This window comes from Schistocerca serialis, chromosome 2, assembly GCF_023864345.2.
Source record: "Schistocerca serialis cubense isolate TAMUIC-IGC-003099 chromosome 2, iqSchSeri2.2, whole genome shotgun sequence".
NCBI classification, from domain to species: domain Eukaryota; kingdom Metazoa; phylum Arthropoda; class Insecta; order Orthoptera; family Acrididae; genus Schistocerca; species Schistocerca serialis.
The window spans coordinates 547,240,178-547,267,797 of NC_064639.1; the positions used below are offsets into that span (position 1 = coordinate 547,240,178).

At 39.3% G+C, this 27,620-nt stretch overlaps 1 protein-coding gene across 1 annotated transcript in view; it reads right to left on the reverse strand.

Annotated features, from left to right (window-relative positions):
- The window catches only part of LOC126456197 (dynein axonemal heavy chain 8-like), a 503,569-nt gene that overhangs the window by 129,099 nt on the left and 346,850 nt on the right, over window positions 1-27,620 (reverse strand). Inside the window, exon 33 of the mRNA XM_050091951.1 lies at window positions 4,784-4,970. Coding sequence (XP_049947908.1) covers window positions 4,784-4,970 — 187 coding nt within the window. The remainder of the gene's footprint in view (window positions 1-4,783; window positions 4,971-27,620) is intronic.

Below are 27,620 nucleotides of genomic sequence, written 5' to 3' on the forward strand. Positions count from 1 at the left end.
AAGGAAACAAAACATGATTATTCTTGTAAATAATCTATTTACAGGTAAACTAGTTGTATTATTGTCATCAGAAAATTACATTATGAATAATAAAGTTTTATGAATTCCTCCCTGAATAAGAAACTAATCATTTTACATAACTTTAGTACATGTACTAAGTACATAACAGAAAGAAGAGAGACAAAAATTATGTATTTAAGTAGCAGAATTCTAGAAAGTGGAGCCATCATATTGTACATCTTGATGTGATGGCATCTGACCTATTCCACAATATTTTACCCAAGAGGGTAATCGTTAAGCCATACAGGCTCATGACTCTACTTGCTACAATTCTGCAAGCATTTGGATCTCCAAGAAGGCGCTACATAGGAAGATGTCATCATCAAAAGAAACAAAATTATTGTTCTAAGGATCAGAGTGAGGAATGTTAGACTCCTTAATCAAGTACACAGTTTAGAGAAATAAAAAAAAAAGCTGAAGTTAGATATAATGAATTTAATGAAGTGCAGAGGCAGAAAGAACATAACAGGAAAAGGGAAGCAGTGGTTGAGAAAGAGTGAGACAAGATTGTAGCCTATCCCAAACGTTATTCAACTTGTACATTGAGCTAGCAGTAAATGGAAACAACAAAACATTTGGAGATGGAATTAAAGTTCAGGGAAAAGACATAAAAACTCTTGAGGTTCCAATGACATCATAATTCTGTCAGAGACAGCAAAGGTCTTGGAAGATCAGTTGAACGATACTGATAGTTTATTGAAGAGAGATAGTAAGAAGATATTTAACTTACAACAAAAGAAAACAAGGATAGTGGAATGTAGTCAAATTAAATCAATTTACACTAAAGGACTTAGCTTAAGAAATAAGACATTGAAAGTAGTAGATGAATGTTGCTATTACAGTAGTGGTTAGAAAGGATATTAAATGTAAACTGAAACAGTGAGAAAATCATTTCTGAAAAAGAGAAATTTATTAACATTGAATTCTACTGTGGAGAGATGCATCAGACCAGTCTCCTTACTGAAGGCCAAAACAAAAAAAACTGTTATGGGTGTATCACAGGTTCTGCATACTGGTAAACTATCAGGACAGAAAAAAAAATTATGTGTAATAGCACAGTGTACAGGTCATTAACATGTAGGGATTGGGGAGTGGGAGGGGGAGGAGGAGGAGAGGAGGAGAAGGGGGCACTGGGTACGTGGATGCATGCATAGGCATTTGGTCCATTTGGTCAGCACTTTCTAACACTGAGGAAAATGGTGCAATGGCAAATACATAGACTTGCATATACCTGTGTCCAGTCACTCACATTTAGGTTTCCAATGGTTTCCCGAAATAAATAAAAGATAAATATCATAATGGTTCATTTTAAAGGATACAGCCAATTTCCTTCTCATTTTCATTATAATGAGCAAGCTACATCTCTCAATACTGCCTAACAACTGGGAAAGTATCCACCTTCTGCCATGCTATTCACATTCATTTGCGAAGTATTGAGGTATGACATTCAGTACTCTTGTTGCTTCTTTTCTTTCTTCTCTATCTCCTCTATTAATCTCTGCATTAAAGATACCAGACAATGGAATGGTATTCCAGCAGGAGTTGGACAGTCTTATGAGTTATGCTTTCTATGAATTCTTCACAGGAATTTGACTGACATATGCTTTCATGAGAGTTAAATTTCATATCAAGTCACTGTGGACTGTTGTGACTGATCTACTGGTGGCTCATTCTGCATAAAATGAGCCAAACAGCCATTTTTAGAAAATCAGGAAAGTGAAAGCACTAACAAATTATAAAATTTAATGATTTGAAACTCATTTTTATTGTATTCAAGATATTTAGTTATGAATTATCAACCAAAAGATTGTAGTTTAATGTAGTCCATGAACACCATGGAAGTTTTTTTACACTGGCTGAACCGATTTGCTTTCTGTGAAATAGACAATACAACAATAAGCAACATACGTTTTCTGACAACTGCAATGCTCAGTTTAAAAATAAATTTACTTTGTCCTACCTCTGCCACACCAAAACATGTCTGGACTTTTTGCCTTTTCACATGGCAAAGGGGCTTTTGATGAGATGTGGGGAACAGTGAAGAGAACCATATGGAGAGGAATCAGAATTCAGAAATTTGTAATGAATAATGCAAAGAAATGTTCTGGTTATGCTAGTGATAAACTGAATGAAGTTCATTTTCTCTTAATTTCAAGCAGTGATGTGGACAAGGCAAAGGAAACAGTCAAGGTTTTGGGAAGATGTAATTCCAATTCCTAAAGTGCAATCTAACCATTATTTTAGAAACTATGATGGTCATTATGTTTTAGCTGCAGAAATATCTGTCAGTGAAATGACAAGATATGAAGTCTTTCAGATGATCTCTAAATGCAAGAAACAGCCAAAATTTTCTGATGTTTACCAGATTCTAAAGAGTTTAATGTTGAAGGTAATCAAGCAACATCAGAAAATAAAGTACAGGCAACCATAAATCTAGCTAAGGGAATTCAAGTTGGAACCTTTCTGATCATAGAGCTTCAGAGTGAGAAGGGAAATGCACAGAATTTTGTTGCTGTTTGCCAATCAGAATGTGTGGCCAATGAAATCAAGCTTATGTTTTTAAAACCATGTGAGAAAAAAAAAATCGCTTTTGTGCTAATGGGAATGAGATTTCAACTGTTTCTTTACAAAAGAATGTTGTTAAAATTTTGAATCCTCCTGCAATTCAAATGAAAGGAAATAGAGCATTTTATTATTTTATTAGAAAGTTATTCAGGTATGTATTTCTGTGTATATTTCTTTGTTTTGTTAGTATTCAATCCTTTATTTATTTGAAAAAGACATTGCTTCATTTTCCATAATGTGTAATATGCTGAAGAAATGAGAGGATGTTTCAGTTACAAATGAGTTGTTCCTTAGTTTCTAGTAGTAGTAGTGGTAATAGTAGTGGCTTTATTCATCTGTAGATCTCTTGTTACAAGGCTATAGGACATATAAAAGTGTTTACAAGTTAAGATCAATTTAAAATAAGCTAATTCATATGTACATATATTTACAGACTTTTAGTTAGAGACAATCATTATATTTACTCCTGGTATACAACACTACTTTTACAAATAACTTAATAAATAATGTAACGCCACATGGTACACTCATATCCCACTATCAGTCACTGCACACATTATACATTGTGTCATAACACTTCACTCACTAGACATACACACACACACACACACACACACACACACACACACACACACACACACACGTATACACACTGGCGATCTTTGGGCCATTTTCTGTACTGCAACTTCCCATTTGCAATCCTGAAAAACTGAGTCGTCATCCCATCCCTCCATAATAATTGAGATGTTGAGCTCAGAAAGAGGAAGAGGTGTTAATATTGTGTTATGCATAGCTTGGGGGTAAGTATTTCTAGAAAGGAGAAAAGAAGGAAAAAACATAAAGTGAAGGTGTATGTTCTCTTAAAGAACAGACCTTTTTAAATTAATTTAACACAAACAACACTTTAATCATGCAATATGATTCTCTGTGCTGCCAAAAATGTAATTTTAATCCATTTTATATCTTTATTTCTGTGAAATATTGAAAGAAGTTTGTACACGTCACACCCATGACGTTATTATGTCACACCCATGACAACAGAAATTATGCTGTTATTTTGAAAATAATGTTATGTTCTTTCTCATATTTTCATGGCTAATAAACAAAATTATAGTATTATACACTTATTACATTGTTTACATATAACCATTTGATTCACAGCTTTTTTCCTGTAAAGGTCAAAGTGTTATGTTGTACTTCTGAATTTTGTCACACCTGTGACACATGGTTTTTGGTTAATATTGATACTTTCATCAATTACAAAAAAAATTATATTCAGACTTAGTAAAATAATCAGTTTCCTTTTAAATGATATAAACTGAAGGAGGAAACTTTAAAATGGAATATTTTAAATTATTTTATAGTTAATTTACAGAGTTCACGTGTCAAACCTGTGACTATGGAATCAGTGTGGCTTATTTCCCATTCTCGAATTACATAACATAATGTTTCTTACTTGTATTGCATTTTATTACATTGTATTATTTTGTATTATAATGAGAGATAGTTCCTAGCCTTTGCATCAAACACTGATCATGTGCAAATCCCGCTGCAGCTCCCATCTTATACTGATGTCAGTTTTATTCACTGTAAAATAGCATCATCTCTATAGTCACAGGGAGCTACATACATGAACTGCAAAATGATTTACATTTATCATGGGTAACAAACTTCCACGAGTTAGGTCCTATAGTATTTTTTCTATTGGTTGTATCTCCTAACTGAAGACAATGCACTGGATTTGTCTCCTAGTAAGTCTTCAATCATTTCACATATCTGGATTGCCATTGTATAGGCACAATGACATCACGCATTATGATATATATACTCTGATTTGTAACACAATTTCGAAATTACTAGTAAAATATAATTTGCTTGGCTCATTATTTGGACTTCAGCAATACAGGTGTGAACCATTTATTTATTTATGATGGGAGATGTGTTGACATCAACAAATCAAGATTTCTTTTTATTATGATTCACTGAAAAATTAGTAGTAAATGGTCAGTGGAAAATTAACTGAACTATAAACTTATAATGTTCTAATTTTATGTTCAGAAATGTTAAAAGATCAAAAGTAATATGATGATAATAACTTTGCATGGTGTAATAACTACTAACATGGCCTTTTTAGTATAGGAAAGTTGAAAGAAAGTACCTTGTGGAGGGTCATTTGTAAATTTGATTGAAATTTGCAGCAATGAAATTGGAAAATTAACATGAACTTCTGTAGTAATCCAACAACGAAAATTTGGATCACAACTCTCTATTTCTGATAGGTTAACAAACAGCTCTTGCATATAATCTAATCCCAGATGGCAATTCTGAAGAAGAATCCAGCTTCCCTGCAAAAGAAAAGAAACAAGCAAAATTTAGTTCAGAATCACAAATGGTAGGGTAAAAAGTAACATGATTCCAGCTGGTAGTAAAAAATAACATTTTTAGAGGTATTCAATAAGAAAATAATTTACTGCTTGAACACTATATGATGCTGTACTATTTCTAGTGGTCTCTCCTATCAGAATTTCAAGTTTTTGTGGAATTTGTGGGCAGGAGAAAAACAGGAGGAGTGAAGATGTGAGCCAAAAAATAAGATATTTTATTTATCAGCAAAGTCACAGAGTAAATTATTTTGTACTTATGTTTATAGAGAGAATATTTCTGATCTCATGTGACAATTTTCATAGGACTTATCCATTATGTATCACCACAGTTTCAACTAAATATTGACACGTTCCTTCCAACAGAACCATAATTAATTCATTACATTATCTGTGTTGAAATGCAGCAGAATGATGTATAAAACAAGGAAGCATATCCTATTAACAGGAAATCCATAATATTTCAAAGATTTTACAATTTCTATATGTGCTTCTCATTACACTTATTCCTTAATCATGATGAACCTACAAATTCAATTTTTTTAATTAATTTTTTATGATATGGGGACAATGTGAAAATTTTTGTTCCAGCAGTGTGTATGTGTTTTATAAATTAGCTTATTTCCTATAGCTTTGCCCACATATGCTTTCAATATGTAAATTGAACACATTTCCTTTGCCATCTCTCTGTGTCCTCCTCTTCTTCCTTCCATCTCTCCACCTCATCCTCCCGCCTCTATTTATCTATCTCCTCCTCTCCACTCTCTCTGTCTCTTCATCTCCTCCCCCCTCTCTTTGTCTGTTCCCTTCACCTCCTTTTTCTGACTATATCTTCCTCCCCCTTCCTGCTGACCTTATCCTCCTCCCCCTCTTTTTCCATCTCCTCCTATCCCACTTCATTTTCCACCTGTCCACTACCCCTCTACACCTTCCACCTGCCTCATGCAGCTCCCGCTCCCCTCCTCTATCAATCTCAACCTGTTGAAGCCCCGTTCATCAGAATGTGTAGCCCTGCAAGACAATTAAATAAAATGGGCCAATACTACTCCCACAACATGCCTGTCATGAAGGGCAAACTACACATCAGGGGCATGCAATCATTTATTTGCCCCTGACGTATGGGGCACCACACAAAGGAGGTCAATAAAGCAGGCCGATACTGCTCCAAGACAATACATCTGTCATGCAAGGCAGCCTAAACGTTGTGGTCCAGAAAACCGTTTCTTGCCCATTAGATGTAGGTTGCCCTGCAAAGCAGGTTGATCTGGCAGGCCAATAATGTTCACACACAACATACCTGTCGTGTAAGCATCCTTTAAGCCAGAGGCTGGAAAAAACAGGTTTCGGTTTGTATCTCCGTTCCTATTGGAGCTGGTACTCATGAAGCCTGCTGTTTCTGTGCCAAATTTGGTTGAAACGGATCCAGAGGTTTGGGAGTAGATCCTGGACATATGTACATATGTACAGGGATTCAGTTGTCCTTACTTGTGGGTTTTATAAAACCTGCAGTGCCTTCAAATATCACACACAAATTATTAGTCCTACAGAAAGATCAGCAGAACCTTTTGGAGGAAATTTAATGTATTTAAATTGGGACACGTTTTCCCTAGAGGACATAGTTTTCAAATTGTCCAACAAAAATCGTAAAAAGTGGCCCTAAAATGCATGTTTCTTGAATAATTTGTAAACTACATTAAATTTACTACAAAAAGGTCCTGAGCATTTTTTTTCTATAGGACTAATAGTTTGAAAAGTAGCGATGAGACAATATAAAAATTTCACTTCCCCAAGGTAGAGAGGGGCAGCATCATTTTAAGTGATGGCTGATGTAGACAGCCACCAAAGCATGAGGATAAGCCTTCAATCCAGCATTTGCTGGGCAAGGCACTTTCAGTTTTTACTGTGTGAGCCGTAGAGCTACTTAGAAATATTTTTCGGATAAGTGCAAGGTACCACCCCTAAGTGCCATATGTCTTGCACAGCAGACCCTTTAATGTTCACAACTTCTTACTAACTTGTCAAGTTCAGTTTTAGCTTGGTGGGGACAGGTATACATGCATTAAGGCAGCATAGTATTAGCCATCAGTGGAAGGGTATTGTTATAAATTTTAAATCTTTTTAATTTAAATGAAATCAAAATATCCTCAGGACATGTAAAAATAAATTATTATTTGAAATTAAATGTTTTTAAAATATCATGAAGTGTTCTTACATTTCAAGGGGATATTTTAAAATTGGAATTATTTTTCTTGACATTGTCTGTATCTTTTTCAGTTCTCATCCAGAGATGCAACTGTGCGACTAGCTCATCTCTGGAAAATTTCACCAAAGATAATGGCATGGTTTACTGCTGGTGCTCGGGATATCCATGGATATCAATGGATCTTCTACGCCATTTACCATCAATTGATTCTTCTGCCTTCGGAAATGGTTTCTCATTTCCTGGACAAGGGGGTGCCTTGTTGATAAACACTAAGAGTGCACTGTCTAAATACTCACTTGTTGAAGTCAGTGTTTAAGCCACCAATTTGTGAGTGGTTTCTGAAAAGGTTGCAGGTTGGATAAAACCCATCAGTAGGGGCAGCTGAATCACCCTTTGTATACAACAGAAAAATAAATTAGACTTAGGCACAGGTGTGTTTCATGTCAATATACCTTGAGCAGTGATTTTCCAATGAGTACATTCTAGCCCTGAGTGTGTTTCTGGAATATCTAAAAGTTACCCATCAAAAAACACCCAGTGTGTGTGTGTGTGTGTGTGTGTGTGTGTGTGTGTGTGTGTGTGTGTGTGTGTTCACTTTTTTTCTTGCAGTTGGTCCAGAAGACTTGCATAGTACTCTCCAGTAACTGTTTTATACCTTGCAGAGCAGTCGTGAAGATGGAACCCCTCTGAATTACAGAATCACACTGGCTACAGACTGTTAAGCAGATAAAAGTTACTTACTCTGCCTTCATTCATGCAGACTAACTAGCCTTTATCCCTTGTTTTGATTGCTGTTTCTTTGCTGGCAGAAGTGGTGACTATACACTCTTCCACAATGGAGCAAGTAATTAGATGGCTTCTTTTTAAAATGGTTCAATATTGTTAAAATATTAATTTTCACATTTGTCTTTGGTCAACATTTGACAGTTTTGACATCCTTTTTGTACAAAGCTTCCTCACAGTTAATTATTAATGTAAAATTTTCATTCCAGTATGGCTGTGGCATTAACTACGTCACACACCTTTCCTTGATGATCATCCAAAAGCATATATTCATATGTGGTTACCATTTTGAGACATTTAGTTGACTGGACTCCTTAAAAAGCCTTCATTAGCTTTGCATGAATTAAATGATAATTAATACTAAACAGTTTTCTGTTTTATCCATTTGAACTTAATTCATTCATAAAAGTACGGATATTTGTAACTGTGGATAATGTTGCCCCAAGAGGCTTGTAAAGACAACAATCACATTTTTGTGGAATCACATTTTACAAACCAAGTTAAAGACTACAACCGCTATCCATCTGCAAACACATACCGCGACCACAACTTGGTCCTCATGGCAATTTCATTCAGATTCAAATGTCTGATAACATTGCCCCAAGAGGCTTGAATAGACAACAATCACATTTTTGTGAAATCACATTTTACAAACCAAGTTAAAGACTACAACCGCTATCCATCTGCAAACACATACAGTGACCACAACTTGGTCCTCATGGCAATTTCATTCAGATTCAGATGTCTGAAGAAAAAGACAGCAAAACAGAAATGGGTAATAGAAAATTTGAAAACTGAGGGACTGGTAAGGCATCATGTACAGGAAACAAACAACCTACCTAAAAAATTTTAACACTGAAGAGGGAAATAAGACTGGGAAAAAATTAAATATGAGACATACAAATCAGCAGAAAAGATAGAGAGAAAAAGTAAACCTTAAAACAAAAGGAAATGAATAACATCAATGTTATTCAGCCTATAAAAAAAGAAGACAATGTAAAAACATAACTGGTGAATAAAGAAAAGCTGAATACAGAAGACTGAGGAACTTAGTCAATAGAAAGCCAGAAATGCAAAAGGAAATTTTCTTGAGGAAGTGTGCAGAGAAGTATACGAAAATATTTGAAACAAAATAACTGATACAGTCTACAGTACAGCAAACAAATTTTTTACAAACACAAACAAGAATCTCGAGTACAGTAGAAGACAGAGGGAAAAATATTGTTTGGTGAAGTAGATAACATGCTACAAGAAGAATTTGAGAAAGTTCTTAAAGATCTACAGGAGAGCAAAGCAATGGGCGTTGATGACATTCTTGCAGAACTAATCAAGAATGCTGGTGACAGCATGAAATAATGCTGCTGAAACTATTAGGTCCCTCTATAACACAGGAGAGATACCAACTAATTTCCAGAAATGCATCATAGTTGCCATAGCAAAGAAGATGGCAGCTACAAAATGTCAACAGTATCAAATCTTAGGAAGATAATTCTGAGCGGAATTGAAGAGTAGGTAGAGGATATGCTGAGTGAAAATTATTTTGATTCAGGGTAGGAATAGGAATAAGGGAGGTGATTCTGACACTGTACAGCAAATACAGAAATATTAAGCAACTTATATCGCCTTTGTAGACCTGGAAAAGAAATTTGATAATGCAAGATAATTTAAGAGTGCTGAAGAAAGTAGGTTTATAATACAAAGATATGCAGACATTACTCAGCTTCTATAAGAACAAAGTGGCCGTAATTAGGCATTTTCATCAGGAACAAGAAGCAAAAATTAGAAAAGGGATGAGACAAGGATGTACTCTCCCTCATATATTCAATGCTTACCGTCAGGAAGCTATAGACCAAGTTTGTGAAACTACTGAAGGGGGAATCAAAATGCACAGGGAGAAGATAAGACATGATGCATAACACAGCTGATGCTGCTGTGATCACAGAGTTGAAAGAAGGTCTAGAGAAGATTCTCAGCACAATGGAAAGGGTTTTTCTGTAATCAGTATGGTATGAAAATAAACAGGAAAAAGAGTAAATTGATGGTTTGCAGTACTGAAGAATAATACAAACCTTTAAGAATAAGAATTGGACGAGATGAGTTGGAAGTGATGGAGCAATTTTCCTATTTTGGAAGCAAGATGACAAGGGATGGTAGAAGACGCAAAGAAATTATGAGCAGACCAAAACTGTATTTAATTTGAGAAAGAACTTACTCACCGGTAAGAGCTTAAGTCTGGAAATAAGGAAATAGAAAATAATTCTTCTGGAGTGTGGTCCTATATGGATGTGAAATAGGAAAACAAGAGAGAGGACAGCTAAAATCAATGGAGATTTGATGCTACAGAAGGATCAGCTGGAGAGATAGAGTTCCAATAAAGAGATGCTGGGAAGAGTACAGGAAACCAGATCTCTATTAAGGCACACCCACCTGAAAGATGAACTTGAAGGACATGTTTTAAGACACAATAACATCATTGGAACAGTAGAAGATGGGGCTACTGCGGAAAGGAATTAGTACGGACATCCAAGGTTCTCATAGATGCACCACATTATTAATGATGTGGGATGCACTACATATGTGGAAATGAAGAGGAAGCCAGACAGAAAGGGGAATGGTATAATGTCACAACTCAGAGTTGAACACTGCGGAAGAAGATACAAGGCGACCAGTTTCAAGTGCTATATGCAATAATGTTTAGGCTCCCGTAATAGGAGTGCATGTAGTGGTTCAATCTGAAATGCTACGCAGACAAGCCGTGGTGTTCCAGACATCATCACATTGTCCACTTTGATACTTGTTTTGCTTCAAAACAGCCCATTTCCTGACTCAAGTATGTGACATGGCCAAGTGACCGTGCACAATTCATTTGGGGCACTGAGATTCTCCATGGGAGTATGGCCATCCTTAACTCATTGAGTCCTCACTGATATGACAGTTGTGGGATTCTAACCCTTGTCAGCAGTAATATCAGGGAATGATAAACCTGTCTAAGAAGTTTACAATCCTGCAGCTGTTAAGTTTTGATACACACTTACACATTTCTCCTTCTTACACAAAGCATAATGAGAGCTTCTCACACATAATCAACATTCAAAAGTGACTTTGCTTAGGAACCCACTGATTAATGTCCCATTATTCAGAGTGTCCCACTTATCTTGATTAGCCCAATAATTTTTCATCAAGAAGCAAAATTAACATAGTATGTAGCAAATGTCATTTAGCTACCAGAGGGATGTTAATTAACATGTTTGCCTTTCTTGTAGCTTTGTACATTATGAAGATAAGAACAGTAGTACTAATGAACCATTCACTTAAATATAACATTATGAAAATTGTAATACAAATTTTTATTTGACTCCCCTGTATTAGCACACAGTGCAGGTACCCAGGGTAAGGTAACTCATCCACTTGGTGGAGCTAAAAGTAAACAAATGGAAATGCAAGGAACATGCACACTGTTCATTCAGTGACCTGTCTTCAATTGAAGATTTGTGTGGATAAAATGTATACCAACAATGAGAATGTAGAAATGCTACTCATCATCTATAGAGAATGTAAGTTAGTAGAGCAGTAACTGCAGTAATATTTTCTCATTTGCAATGCAGGTAGATGTAGTACAGTACTGTAGTACTTTTATACACACTGTTGTATACATAGGGCAGTTCTTGATTATAAACTTCATCATTGCCTTTATTTTGTTGTGGCTGAAAGTGAGCGCATGTTACGCAGTTAGAGAAACTTCACGGAGAGCAATTTCCTTACAAGAACTCATCTTTCCAACAGATTTTTTCTCATCTTGTGACACTTCAGGGTCTTTGATGGAGACAAAAAGAGGTAGAACATTCAAAGGTGCTCAAGGTGGGGATCAGTGATACGCTGGTCCATGTGTTGGATGAAATAATTCATTGCTGCCTCCAGTGTTGCCTGCTAAAGTGTATTACAAGCAAGTACAAATATGGGCAGCCACTGTGGGCAGCACATCTGCAGTGATGAGAACTACCTTGACCAGTATGCTGAAGGTCTTATGAGGATGAGGGCACTATCCCCTAAACCTAGTACACAAAGAGATTTCCTATGTCATATCCTCATATAGCCCTAATCCTCCTACCAACCACAGTTAGCTATAAAGGAGCACCACCCTCATCACCCAATATCACACTGGACTTGAGCAACTGAATCCTATCCTTCACCAAGGATACGATTATCCATCACCATATCTGGAAATGAGGAACATCCTACCTAACAACCTTCCCACTCCTCCTAATGTGGTATTCCATCACTCACACAACCTACACAGTGCATCACATGTCTAGCACATGAACCTGCCACCCCTCCCTTCCACATTCCTAGCCAGCAAACCAGTAGTATCCCTCCAAGTCGCTAACTACCCACCTGGAGCCCTCTTTCTGCCTCCCACTTCTCTCCCTCTATTTACACTACCCAACACAACCCACATCCCACACTAGACCACCTGCTGGAATGCAATCCTGGCAGACTGTCCAGCCGACAGCACACATCAAAACACACATCCAAGCATTTGTATTAGTGATATTATGTATGAACTATTACTGCATGGGACTGAGTGAGGTGGCCCAGTGGTTAGCACACTGGACTTGCATTTGGGAGGATGACAGTTCAAACCCGCATCCAGCCATTCTGATTTAGGTTTTTCTGTGATTTTCCTAAATTGCATTAGATAAATGCAGGGATGGTCCTGTTGAAGGGCATGGCTGACTTCCTTCCCTAATCCAATGGGATTGATGGCCTTGCTGTTTGGTCCCCTTCCGCTAATCAACTGACCGACCAACTACATGGGAAGGTGGTTGAGAAGGTATAATATTTAACACAACACTGCTGCAATGTCTAACCATTTGGAAAAGAGAGGAAAAATCACCATCATTATACTGCCCACATAATACATATATTGTAAGCTCCTCCTCCATTTTCAAAATATGACAGTTCATTTAACCCTAGACAATAAAGGGGGAAATCTTACATTGTTACTAATCCATCATAAATTTCATTACTCCATATTTTATTTTTAAGGACATAATAATTTGTAGCTTTTGCACTAGTTGATTACTAGTTGATTTTGATTTATTGATTCATCCTATAAATCTTTCCATACTGTGAGGATACGGGACACACACACACACACACACACACACACACACACACACACACACACACACACACACACACACACACACAGATATACAGTAATCATTTCAGCAGATACATGAATTTTAGCTTTATCCACAAAGGTTCTTGCAGTAGCTGCACTGTCTTGTTTCAAGTCTTTCATATCTTAAATGATCTAGGAATTATGCTACTGAATAGAAGCAATGATCCAATAAGAATGCCCTTAGGGTTTTATAAAAGAGTAAGAATGATGATATGTCTTTTACTTTACATGGAAGACTATTGTAAATTTGGATAGTGCTGTTTACTCTGGAGGTTTTATAGGCTGATGTCCTTATTGACTTTACATGAAACTTTTCCTTTTGTCTTGTATCATGTTCATGGATATTAAAATTTTCATTTACATCTTTTAAATTCTTTCTAATATATTTACAGATTTCTAGTATATACATACAGGGAAGAGGGAGAATTGATGACTTTTGAAAGAAGGGTTTTCAAGAATCTGTTTGTCGAGCGTGCTGCATTGCTCTTACAGTTCTTTTTTGAGTTAAGAAGGTGACTGAGCTAGGTGGTGTATTACCTCAGATTATAATTCCGTACAGTAGGATGCCGTGGACTTGGGCAAAGTAGGCAGTTTGGACAGTGCTATAACTTGCTTTCAGAGGGAGTAAACGCAGACTGTAACATATTTTATTTAGTGTTCCATTAATTTTGTTTATATGAGTGTGCCATTTGAAGTTATTTTGAAGCCATAAACCTAAAAGCTTTGTTTCCAGAGAAGAAGAAATTTTGTTGGAGTTTGTCATACTGGTGTAGCATGCATCACCTTTTAAACAGAAATTTAGGAATCTTGTTTTTTGGTGTTTATCATAAGTGCCCCTCAAACCATCTGTTTAGCTGTTCTGTAGTCTTAGTAACAGCTGTTTGAAGCTGACTTGGGTTATTTCCTGTAATTAGGATGCTTGTGTCATCCACAAAAAAAGTGTTTGTTTGTGACTCAATGTTCAGGTCTAGATCATTTATATACAGGAGAAAGAGGATTGACCCAAGAATGGATCCCTGAGGGACTCCTTTATTTAGAACTTCTGCAGCAAAGAAACATGTCGTAGTGTTTTCTTTTAGTTTGTGTTTTATTTGTATTTTTTGTTTCCTGTTCATCAAGTACAAAGTGAACCATTTTAGTGCAGTGCCTCTAATGCCATATACGTGGAGCTTCTCCAACAGTATGTTGTGGTCCAGTATGTCAAAGGCTTTACTTAAGTCTAAAAAAAATTCCAGTGGCTCTTTGTTTTTGGTCTATTGCTTGCAGGGCATTTTCTATAAAATCATAGATTGCACTGGTTGTTGATTTATTTTTCCTGAATCCATGCTGAGAATACATGGGAATTTTGTTTTGTCTCTAAGCATTTCATTACTTTTTCTATGATTTTACTAAAGCCTGATAATAATGAAACTGTTCTATAGTTTTCTATATTTGTTTTGCCTCCTTTTTTATGGATAGGGACCACTTTAGCAATTTTTAAAATGTCTGGAAATGTGCCTGTCAGAAAAGATGAATTTACTATATCTGCAAGAGGAAGTGAAATGTTTTCAATACATTGCTTTACGATGTAATGAGGAATACCATCAATCCCTGGTGTCATTTTCCTATGAGCTGATGCAGCACTGATGATTTCATCTGGGGTTGTTCCATCAATGTGGATTGAAGAAGAACATGAGTGCACTTTGTTTTTCTGTTTCTTTTTAGTATCTGTTTTGTCACTGACTAACAAATTATTTTTGATCTCTGCAAAGTCATATTTAAAAAGATTTGCAATGTGTTGGGGATCAGTTATAGTCTTGTTCTTATGGTTAAGAGTGATATTTTCCATTTTATGGACACTTTTATTTGCTTCCTTCTTTAAGACTTTCCATACTGCTTGGCTTTTATATTCTGTTATGAACTTATCAGGGGCCTTTTTTTATTTTATTAATTTTTTTTTTTTGCCTATCGTATCACTCTTTTGTACATATTCCTGTATGTAACTGTTTAGAAGAGGGTGTATGTTATTGTTTTACCTGTATTTGAGTAATTCTCTTTTCCTCACACTTAAAATTTGGTCCCTGTTGTTATCCATAGCTTTGCTTTTTTGGTTGTGCCTGTTATTTCTAGTGTTTTGAGAGGGAATGCAATTTCAAAGTAATCAATGAAGTTGCTAGAGAATTTCTCAAACTTTTTGTTAGTGTCATCTATTCGCAAAACTTCTTCCCACATTTCTCTTGATAACACGGAGTTGAATGTTTCTGTATTGTGTGTATGAAACTGTCTTGCTGTTATAGTTCTTTTATAGTTCTGGTTGGGCAGTAAGTGGCTTTGGATGGTGACAACTTGAGCTTCATGATCATTAAGGCTTGTACTTATACACTTTTTAGTACAACTTATGTTCACAAATATGTGATCCAAGGCAGAAGCAGAAGTTTTTGTGATTCTTGTTGGGACTGTTATAGTCTGTTTTAAGTTGAAAGTATCTGTGAGGGTGAACAATAGTTGTTTTCTTTTGCTTGTTCCAAGAAAATCAATGTTGAAGTCCCCACAAAGTACTACTGATTTTTGTCTAGATGAAGCCTGTTTAGGACATATTCAAGCTTACTTAGAAATGAGTCAAAATTTCCATTTGTGGAGCGATAAATACATGCTACAACTGTATTTGCCTCACTGAGTTCAATGAGAGCCACCCTAAAGTCTGTTTCTGCACTGAGATGTTGAAACTTATTGATTGATTTATGTTTTAACCCACGCTTGATGAACATTGTGGTACCTTCATTTTTATAGCTGCTTCTACAGAAGTACTTTGCTAGTGTGTATCCTGGTATAGAAAAAGTCAATTTGGTCATTATTTAGCCAGTGTTCTGTAATGCACAGAATATTAATAAAGTTAAGTTCTGTATTTAGTAAGTAGTTCCCCAAGAAATTAGTTAGATCTAATTATAAGAAACTATGCAAAAAACCTTGGCTTACTAAAGGAATAAAAATATCTTGCAACCACAAAAGGGAACTGTATCTAACAACAAGAAGGAGTAATGACCCAGAAACAGCCAAATATTATAAAAACTACTGTGCCACATCAAGAAAGGTTATTAAAAAGTCCAGAAGCATGTGCATCATGTCTGAGATTAATACCTCTGATAACAAAATCAAAACAATTTGGAATATTATTACAAGGGAGACAGGACAACCAAGAGTACAGGATGATGGCCATCACCATCAAAGCGAATGGAAACTTGATAAACAACAAGCCGGAAGTCGAAAACATTATGAATAATCATTTTTTGAATGTTGTAGAGAAAATAGGATCTAAATGTTCATTAGAAGAAGCAAGGCAGTTAATTGAAGAGGCCTTACCCACACCTTTTGATACAATTAAAATTCCACCCACCTCTCCATTTGAAATTAGGAAGATAATAAACTCTCTCAAGAATAAAAGCTCACATGAGATTGATGGCATTTCCAGCAGGATAATAAAAGCTTGTTCCCAAGAAATAAGTGGGATTCTTAGCCACATATGTAATAGCTCTCTGAAGCAGGGTATTTTCCCAGATAGACTGAAGTATGCCATTGTTATACCACTGCATAAAAAAGGGGATACGTCTGATGTCAACAACTACTGCCCAATCTCCCTTCTGACTGCCTTATCCAAAATTCTTGAAAAAGTAATGTATTGTAGAGTTGCTTCACACCTTTGTAAAAATCAAGTTTTAACAAAATGTCAGTTTGGTTTACAGAAGGATTTTTCAACGGAAAATGCTATATATACTTTCACTAATGAAATATTAAATGCTCTGAGTAACCAGAAGTCACCCGTTAGGATTTTTTATGATCTATCAAAGGCTATTGATTGTGTAAATCATGGAATACTTCTAGATAAACTCAAGTACTGTGGTATGAATGGGACAGGGCTCAAATGGTTTAAATCATACCTAACTGGAAGAGTGCAGAAAGTTGAAATAAACAGTTCACATAATATGCAAAAACCTGGTGATTTCTCAAACTGGGGAACAATCAAGAATGGGGTGCCGCAAGGTTCAGTCTTGGGTCCTCTGCTGTTCTTAACATACTGTATATTGATGGCTTGCCATTCTATATTCACGAAGATGCAAAGCTAGTACTTTTTGCAGATGGTACAAGTATAGCTATCACACTCGACAGACAAGAATTAACTGGTGAAATTGTAAACAATGTTTTTCAGAAAATCATTAAGTGGTTCTCTGCAAATGGGCTCTCATTAAACTTTGATAAAACACAGTATATACAGTTCCACACAGTAAATGGAATGACCCCATTAATAAATATAGACTTCAATCAGAAATCGGTAGCTAAGGTAGAATATTCAAAATTTCTAGGTGTATGCATTGATGAGGGGTTGAACTGAAAAAAAAACACACTGAGGATCTGCTGAAACGTCTGAGTTTAGCTACTTATGCTATTAGGGTCATTGCAAATTTTGGTGATACACATCTGAGTAAATTAGCTTACCACGTCTATTTTGATTCTCTGCTTTCGTATGGCCATATTCGTGCCATATTCGTATGGCATCATATTCTGGGGTAACTCATCATTGAGTAAAAGAGTGTTCATTGCACAAAAGTGTGTAATCAGAATAATTGCTGGAGCTCACCAAAGATCATCCTGCAGACACTTATTTAAAGAGCTAGAAATCTTCACTGTAGCCTCACTATATATATCATAAGTATGTATGTATATATATATATATATATAATAGAGGGAAACATTCCACGTAGGAAATATATATCTAAAAACAAAGATGATGTGACTTACCAAATGAAAGTGCTGGCAGGTCGACAGACACACAAACAAACACAAACATACACACAAAATTCAAGCTTTCGCAACAAACTGTTGCCTCATCAGGAAAGAGGGAAGGAGAGGGAAAGACGAAAGGATGTGGGTTTTAAGGGAGAGGGTAAGGAGTCATTCCAATCCCGGGAGCGGAAAGACTTACCTTAGGGGGAAAAAAGGACGGGTATACACTCGCACAAACACACATATCCATCCACACATGTGTGGATGGATATGTGTGTTTGTGCGAGTGTATACCCGTCCTTTTTTCCCCCTAAGGTAAGTCTTTCCGCTCCCGGGATTGGAATGACTCCTTACCCTCTCCCTTAAAACCCACATCCTTTCGTCTTTCCCTCTCCTTCCCTCTTTCCTGATGAGGCAACAGTTTGTTGCGAAAGCTTGAATTTTGTGTGTATGTTTGTGTTTGTTTGTGTGTCTGTCGACCTGCCAGCACTTTCATTTGGTAAGTCACATCATCTTTGTTTTTAGATATATATATATATATATATATATATATATATATATATATATATATATATATATATATAGAGAGAGAGAGAGAGAGAGAGAGAGAGAGAGAGAGAGAGAGAGTTGGATTGCTCATAACAAATTTCATAAGTGTATATATATATATATATATATATTCAAAAGTAATAGCAGTGTACATGGCTACAACACTAGGAGAAAGGATGATCGTCACTACTCAAGGTTAAATATAACTTTGGCTCAGAAGGGGGTTAATTATGCTGCCACAAAAGTCTTTGGTCACTTGCCTAATAGCATCAAAAGTCCGACAGATAGCCATATAGCATTTAAAAGGAAATTAAAAGAATTTCTTAATGGCAACTCCTCCTACTCATTAGATGAATTTTTGGATATAGTAAGTGGGTAATTTCCCAACCTCCACACACACACACACACACACACACACACACACACACACACACACACACACACACACACACACACACACAAAAATGTTGAATGTCATGTAATATTTTGTCTGATGTAATATCTTGTATAGACACGTTTTATTAACCTGACTAGTCCACATCTTTACGAAGTGTCATATTCATGATCTATGGCACAAGTACTAAACTAATCTAATCTAAAACTTTGTTTGTTATTGACTGAATATTTTTATGGGAAACAGAAAAATGTTTGTTGCTGTAATTTATTTGATTACCAGTACTGGGATTTACATTAACATTTGAGATTCCTAAGGGCATTTTTATTATATCACTGACCTCATACTTGTCTGGTAAGGATCTGTCCATAAAAAACCATCTGTGTGGGACAATTATAAAGTCTCCTATGGTATGTCACATACAAAATTAAGCAGCCTATAAAATGTCCTGTTTTATGCTCTATGTGGTGTCACCGCCAGACACCACACTTGCTTGGTGGTAGCCTTTAAATCGGCCGCGGTCCGTTAGTATACGTCGGACCCGCGTGTCGCCACTGTCACTGATTGCAGACCGAGCGCCACCACACGGCAGGTCTACAGAGACGTCCTGGCACTCGCCCCAGTTGTACAGCCGACATTGCTAGGAATGGTTCACTGACAATTACGCTCTCATTTGCTGAGACGATAGTTAGCATAGCCTTCAGCTACGTCATTTGCTACGACCTAGCAAGGCGCCATAGCATTTGATATTTAGCTTGTGCAGCATGTATAGTCAAGAGAGATGTACACCAATTATGGATTAAAGTTAAGTATTATAGCAACTGCGTCCATTTTTCTAAGTTCTGATTTCCTTGTAATGTTCCAGACCTCACGCCAACCTGTGTGAGCTTAAAAGCGTGCATGTCGGCCTCCTCTAGCAACACGGTGTTGGCGACGAGGATGGGATGAGTCTAAAAAGGGTCTTCTTCTTTATATTTGCTTACATTACTTGTGTCATGGCTTCGCCACATTCTCCAGATGTACTGTCCGAATTTTATCGCTTGCAGAATCAGCAGGCGCAGGCCTTATTGGATGCCCTTGGACAGCTCGTCCAGGGTCAACGTGCAATGCAAAACGATGCGGCAGCCGCCGCTTCACCGCTACCGCAGCCACAACACGCAGTTGCACCACCTTTTCGTCCTTTTGATGTGGCACTGGAAAGCTGGACGGAGTGGTCACGCCAATATGGATTCCATCTCGCCGCCTACAGAATTCAAGGTAACGAGCGGCAGCCTTTTTTGTTAGCATCCGTCGGGGTGCACACTTACCGTGTGATAGTGAAATTATTTCCCCGACGCAACGTAGCAACTCTGTCCTACGAAGAAATTTTGTCGGCATTAGATGCATATTTCAAAGAATCAGTCAATGTAGTTGCCAAACGGTATTTGTTCTTTCGTACCAAACGTACGGCCGGTCAAACTAATCGGGAGTGGGTTGCAACCTTGCAAGGCCTTTCTAGGGATTGTGCCTTTGAGTGTGAATGTGGACTCCCTTATTCAGATACTATGGTACGTGATGCAATTGCACAGAACGTTTCTGATGTTCGTATAAGGGAACAGATTTTGAAACTAGTCAATCCCTCCCTTCGACAAGTGATAGACATATTGGATAGGCAAGACACACTTGACTTTGCTCAGGAATCATTTGCAACTTCGCCAGCCGTGTGTCACATTAACTGGCCTGCCGGGCGAGCTGCTCAGAACAGTAAACAGCCCTCGCGCCCATCCGCGCAGCCGCGTGTGCCGTGCAAGCAAGCAAATGCAGTGCTAAAATCATGCCCGCGGTGTGCTACTAGACATTCGCATGACAATTGCCGGTCACGCCAGGCTATTTGCTTTTTCTGTAATAAAAAAGGACATGTTCAGAGCGTTTGCCAGAAAAAGCTTAGATCGGACACTCACAACCATTCCAGGCCCTTTGCTTCGCGCCGGAATCGGAATCGAACCAAGAATACTCAGGCTCGTGAACCGTCGCCCATGGAAATTCATGTAGTTAATTCCACTCCGCCCAGTGCCACTCTCTCTAACAGTGACTGTGTTTGTCCCATAAATAGTGTGCGTCGACGTCGCCGGAAATCACGTCACGTCGCAAGTGATTCTGTACCAGTGTCAACTCACATTGCACGAGACAGTCGCTCTTGTCGTCAACAGGACAATACACTTTTTGTGGACTTGGATATTCAAGGCAAAGTGATACCGTTCCAGCTCGATACAGGAGCTGCAGTTTCACTAATCAATCACGACACGTACCAACAGCTGGGCAAACCTCCGTTGCTTGCCGCACATGTTAAGCTAACTACATATTCAGGTCACAAGATCCCTGTGTTAGGACAGTGCAGCCTTCTTGCAACATACAAGGGACAAACAAAACTTGTGTCATTTTACGTCCTTCGTTCTTCTTCTGCTGTGAACTTGTTTGGATTAGATTTATTTCAGTTGTTTCACTTGTCTATAGTCAATCAGGTCCTATTAGTGAACCAGACTGTGCCTTCAGCCAGTGTTTCTCGTCTATGTGAAGAATTTGAAGACATTTTTGCACCGGGCCTAGGTTGCGCTAAGAACTATAAAGCACATTTGGAACTGAAAGTAAATGCGCAACCAAAATTTTTCAGAGCGCGCAATGTTCCCCACGCATTGCGTGATGAGGTCGCAAGAACATTACACGATTTGGAATCACAAGGTGTGATTGAACGTGTGCAGGTTTCTCTCTGGGCATCACCCTTAGTAATTTTGCCGAAACCTTCCGGAAAACTGAGACTTTGTGTGGACTTCAAGGCAATGGTGAATCCACAACTAGTGATTGCAACTTATCCTTTACCCCGACCGGAAGATCTTTTTGACAAACTGTGCCTGGGTAAATATTTTTCGAAGTTGGACCTAGCAGATGCGTACTTGCAAATACCAGTGGACAACGAATCCCAGCGCGTCTTGGTGGTTAACACGCATCTTGGTTTGTACCGATTCAAAAGACTGCCATTCGGGTGTGCATCCACCCCTGCATTGATTCAGCAATATCTGCAAATTGTTTGTGCGTCGGTCCCTACTGCAGCAAACTATCTGGACGATATTGTGATCTCCGGACAGACGGAAGAAGAACATTTAGCCAATCTCAGAACATTATTTCAGGTCTTGCGACAAAATGGTCTTCGCTTGCGGAAGGACAAATGTGTGTTTTTGCTCGTGACTTACCATATCTGGGCCACGTACTCAATGCCCAAGGCATACATCCTAGTCCAGAGCACCTCCGTGCCATACAAGACTTGCCTTCGCCGCAGAATTTGAAGCAGCTACAGAGTGTGCTGGGAAAAATTAACTATTATCACAGATATGTCCCACATGCCTCTTCCATTTCAGCTCCGCTGCATCGCTTACGCCGTAAAGGTGTTCCGTTCGTCTGGACGACGGAATGCGAACACGCCTTTCGCCAGTTGAAATCGGCGTTGCCTTCCAACACTTGCCTTACACCATTCGATCCCCAGAAACCCCTTTTGTTAATGGTAGATGCATCGGATTTCGGGATCGGTGCTGTGCTTGCGCACGAAGATGGATTGCATGATCGCCCTATTGCCTTTGCGTCCAAATTGCTCTCGTCTGCCAAAAGAAATTATTCCCAGATCGAGAAAAAAGCTTTGGCTCTCGTATTTGGTGTTACAAAGTTTCATGATTTCTTGCATGGTCGTCACTTTACCATCATCACAGACCACAAACCTTTGACATCGCATTTTCATCCGAACAAGCCTGTACCTCCACGTACAGCGCAGAAATTCAGTCGCTGGTCTATTTTCCTTTCGCAGTACCGCTACGATATCTTGTATCGGTCCACTGCTAAGCACGGAAACGCCGATGCGTTGTCCCGTTTGCCTGTTGCTGAGGATAGAGCATTCGATTCTTCCGAACTTGCTTGCATGTTCATTGATGCGGAAACCGATGAAGTGGTCGAATCGTTTTGGATTGATTTTCGTCGTGTAGCTACAGCCACAGCTGCTGACCCTGTCCTTGCTACTGTTTTGCGTTTTGTTGCTACTCAATGGCCCTTGTCAAAGTCACGAATCGAGGATCCGTTGGTTCGCCGATTTTTTGCTCACAAGGAGAGACTTTTTGTTCGACGTGGTGTTCTGCTGTTGCGTTCTGATAATGATCAGTCCCGGGTCGTGGTCCCACGTTCGTTACAGTCCTCTGTCTTACGGCTTCTTCACCAAGGACATTGGGGTATAGTGCGAACGAAACAACTTGTTCGTCAGCACTGTACTTGGTTCGGAATCGATGCTGCGATTACGAATATGTGCTCTTCTTGCATGGCGTGTGCCGAACAACAATCCGCACCGCCGCGGAAATTCTTTGCATGGCCGAAAGCCACTTGCCCTTGGCAACGCATACACATCGATTTTGCTGGTCCCTTCTGGAATGCTCGATGGTTGGTTGTGGTCGATTCTTTCAGTAATTTTCCTTTTGTTGTCCGGATGTCTTCCACGACGTCATCTGCCACCATCCAAGCGTTATCGGCCTTTTTTTTTTTGCATTGAAGGTCTTCCACAGACTATTGTTTCCGACAATGGCCCACAATTCATGTCCGCAGAATTTCAGTCATTCTGCAAGGCCAATGGTATTCAACATCTGACATCCGCGCCGTTTTCGCCTCAGTCAAACGGTGCCGCCGAACGATTGGTCCGGACTTTCAAGTCACAGATGTTGAAGTTGAAAGAGTCGCATTCTCGGGAGGACGCGTTGTTGCTCTTTTTGTCTTCGTATCGCTCTCAGCCCTGAGATGGTCGCTCGCCGGCTGCGTTGCTCCACGGTCGTCCTCATCGAACCTTGATGTCTTTGTTACATCCGCCGCATCAGGTTCCTGTGCAGCGGCAGCCACCTGCTTTTGCTCCAGGCGACGTTGTATACTATCGCAACTATCGAGGTTCACGGCGTTGGCTCGCAGGGCGCATTCTTCGCTGCCTCGGCCGCGCTATGTATCTGGTTTTTGGGGCCTCTGGTGAGGTGCGTCGGCATCTCAATCAGCTGCGCCTCTGTCGTCGCACGGGTTCTGCCGCTCCCCGTCTGCTTTCAGCGACGGTGCCGTCCGGTCAGCGTCCTGGGGACCCATCTACTGGCTCGCCTCATCCCCATGTGTTACCGACGCTGCCTTCCATTTTGCTCCATGGCGATGCGCCGCGGCCGCCGCCTGTTCTCCCGCCGGCGACGCCCGCAGTGGACGCTTCGCTGCAGCCGCCAAGCGCCTCCCTGGGTCACGCGCCGCCGATCGCTTCCCGTGACCAGCTGTCCTCCGACATGGAATTCTTGCCCGCTCCGGACCAGATGTCGTCTTCGCCCGTCGGCTGCCCCGCCCCGATGGAGGTCGAATCTTAGGCCCCGCCAGTCTCTCTAAGGGCGCATACACTGCATGTTGGCGTGCACCCTGGACTAGGTTTTCAGGCGTTTCCTAGCTCCCCTCGGACCGTATGGCCGGGTGCGGGTGGCACAGCATCGCCTGTTGTTAGGCTCCCCACCTCGTCGCATACGTCAACACGGGGTCCTCCCCACGGCGGGCGGAAGCCTTATAACACAACCGTACGCCGATTTGCGGGGGAGGAATGTGGTGTCACCGCCAGACACCACACTTGCTAGGTGGTAGCCTTTAAATCGGCCGCGGTCCGTTAGTATACGTCGGACCCGCGTGTCGCCACTGTCACTGATTGCAGACCGAGCGCCACCACACGGCAGGTCTACAGAGACGTCCTGGCACTCGCCCCAGTTGTACAGCCGACATTGCTAGGAATGGTTCACTGACAATTACGCTCTCATTTGCCGAGACGATAGTTAGCCTTCAGCTACGTCATTTGCTACGACCTAGCAAGGCGCCATAGCATTTGATATTTAGCTTGTGCAGCATGTATAGTCAAGAGAGATGTACACCAATTATGGATTAAAGTTAAGTATTATAGCAACTGCGTCCGTTTTTCTAAGTTCTCATTTCCTTGTAATGTTCCAGACCTCACGCCAGCCTGCGTGAGCTTAAAAGCGTGCATGTCGGCCTCCTCTAGCAACACGGTGTTGGCTCTTCTGCCAACACTTCACCCTATAATGACAATAAATATCAGATTGGCAGAAACCACGAATTGGTACCAATTTCAAAAGTTTAGCAATGTTGGGTTAATTAGAAGATAACTTCATCTTTTTCATGTGGAACAACACTAACGAACAGATCAGACCCAGCAAGTTGATGATTCTACCATTTACATAAGTCTATTTATTCCAGAGAAGTCACATTTCATTTCTGTTGCTTCAGTACGAATATGACGATAACTTTATGTGTACTGTTATGTCGCCTGTAAGTTATCCCGCATGTTGGTATCCACTCTAACAATTGCTATTCACACGATTTACATAAGGTGACATCTCGTCCCGTAAAATTACTTTTGCTTAACGTGAAAAATTGTCTAATTTACATCTTCTAATTAAGCTTTATATAAAAAAATAATATACACCTCTATATAACTGCTTGAACATTTCCCACCTTCACTTAAACGTGTCCATCTCCAGTAACAGATCTCAACATTTAACTTGACAGTGCTGTCGGCGCGACACAATGACGCAACCGCCAGAAGAGACATGTAACAATAATCAGAAATACTTCTACTCTTTGAGGAATACAAGTGCCCTCGGGAATATTTCGGCAACTATCTGCAACATCACTAATATTGCCCAGGCAAACCATATGGCTATTGCCATACCTAATATTGCTACAACCGTCTATTGCACTCTCAATGCAGCAATGTTGACGAGCTTTGTCTGTGGCAATAAAATCTGGACCAGAAAGCGTTTCAACGGGGCTATGCTTTTGCTACAAGATGGACGAATTCGAGCTAGTGTTAAGCCGTCCTAGTTTTACATCACACAAGGAATAAAATTAGAAACAACAACAGAAATAGTGCTGTGGACGCGGTTTTATTTTACTTTTGTAATAAACGGAATGCTTCAGAAAATTTAACTCATGAACTGATGCCGGATACACACCTGTCCCAGAATTTTACCAGAATGTCGAAACACGATTTCCAATATTGCTCATCCCCTTAGCTGACCTCGATAGATATTGGTCAAAGTCAATAGACAGACAGATAGCAGAAAAGATTAAGAAAATAACGTTGTTCACTCATGAAAACTTTTTTGTCTCTATGATACAACATTTTTATGATTGCAGACCTCCTCCCCCAGAGACCAAAATCCTGAATTCGGCTCTGGTCTTCTTAGTTGCTCAGTATTCTTCCTAACTAACCCTCATCCCTACACGAATAGCAGCGACGAGCGAGCGTGTCGGACGGGTCTCCACCGGCTGATTGGCACATTCTACTTTGCCACACTCGCTCTGCGCTTAGCGTTATTGTGACATTGCGTAACACATGACACAGACATAAGAATAGCTGTGGTAGTCTATACAGGGTAGTCAGAAACAGTCTGTGAGTCTCACAAGCTTGTGAGGGTGATGCAGGGTAGATTGTGCTGAGAAACAATTGTTAATAAAAATTCGGTAAGTTACGCCGTTTTCGAGTTATTAACATTGAAGTTAGCCGAGGTCGTTGCAAGCTCGCGGGCCGCCTCGTCATAAGACGTGACAGCAGCGATCCTAGCGCATAAAGTCAAAACTATAGCGTCCGTGACATTATCATTGTAGGATTACCGCACCCATTTGAATTATACTGATTTCCCGATAAGTCACGCCAACAAATTATTCCTCAAAGCACGCATTTTTGAGTGTACATTCTTGCTACGTTTTACATTAGCCGTCTTAAAAGTTTCTGCCACAAAATCCTGTACCGACATTAATAAATAAAAAAAGAAAAAGTTCACGGCACGTAAATGAATATGAACATACGAAGATGGGTTGCCAGACATCTTTAAATGTTATCATGGAAAAATAAATGCCTATAAAAACAAGTGGTTGCGCCTATTTCATTATAAATTACCTCCAGTTTCAACAGCTGCTGTGTTCTAATACGTCTGTAACAGATACCAATTATTTAGTAATGTTAAGAAAGAACAAGGTAAACAAAATACGGCAATGAGATGGGTAATCTCAGGTGGCTGCCCACTCGTGATCTATGCTATGAAAACAACTGACACTAATTGTATCCAGCGGGCCTCTTGAATTTGCGCTCACAACAGCACAAGCTACCCTGTAACGCCCTTACAAGCTTTTCAGACCGTTTTTGATCACCTCGTATATCCCTGGAGTATATCTCCTTATTCCTCCTTATACTTATTTTTCGGGCTTACGTCATTAGCTTGTGCATTCTTTACTTCATCACCAAAAAAAGCCTAAGAAAAGCTAGACAGGCCGTACTTGTATATATTTGGCCGGACACGAACATAAAAACACGGACATGTCCGGTTAAGGCCACACGTCTGGGAACTCTAAATCTACCGCATCACTCTAAGGTGCACTGTTCACCACTAAGCTTCTCAGTACCAGAAGTTACAATGCTTCGGTAGAAGGATTGAATGATTTCAATAACGTAAGTTTAAGTAAGAATACATTTTTATTCAGATTTTATGTTTATATTCCGAACTTATAGACAACATATTGCAGTATTTCTGCTCTGTCTCATTACTAGAGTTCTGTTGCTTCAGGACGTCTCCCACAACAATAAACTGCGATCAGATGCTCCATACAGTCACTCTATTGGAGCGGGGAATGAGACAGGTAGACATCGCAGCG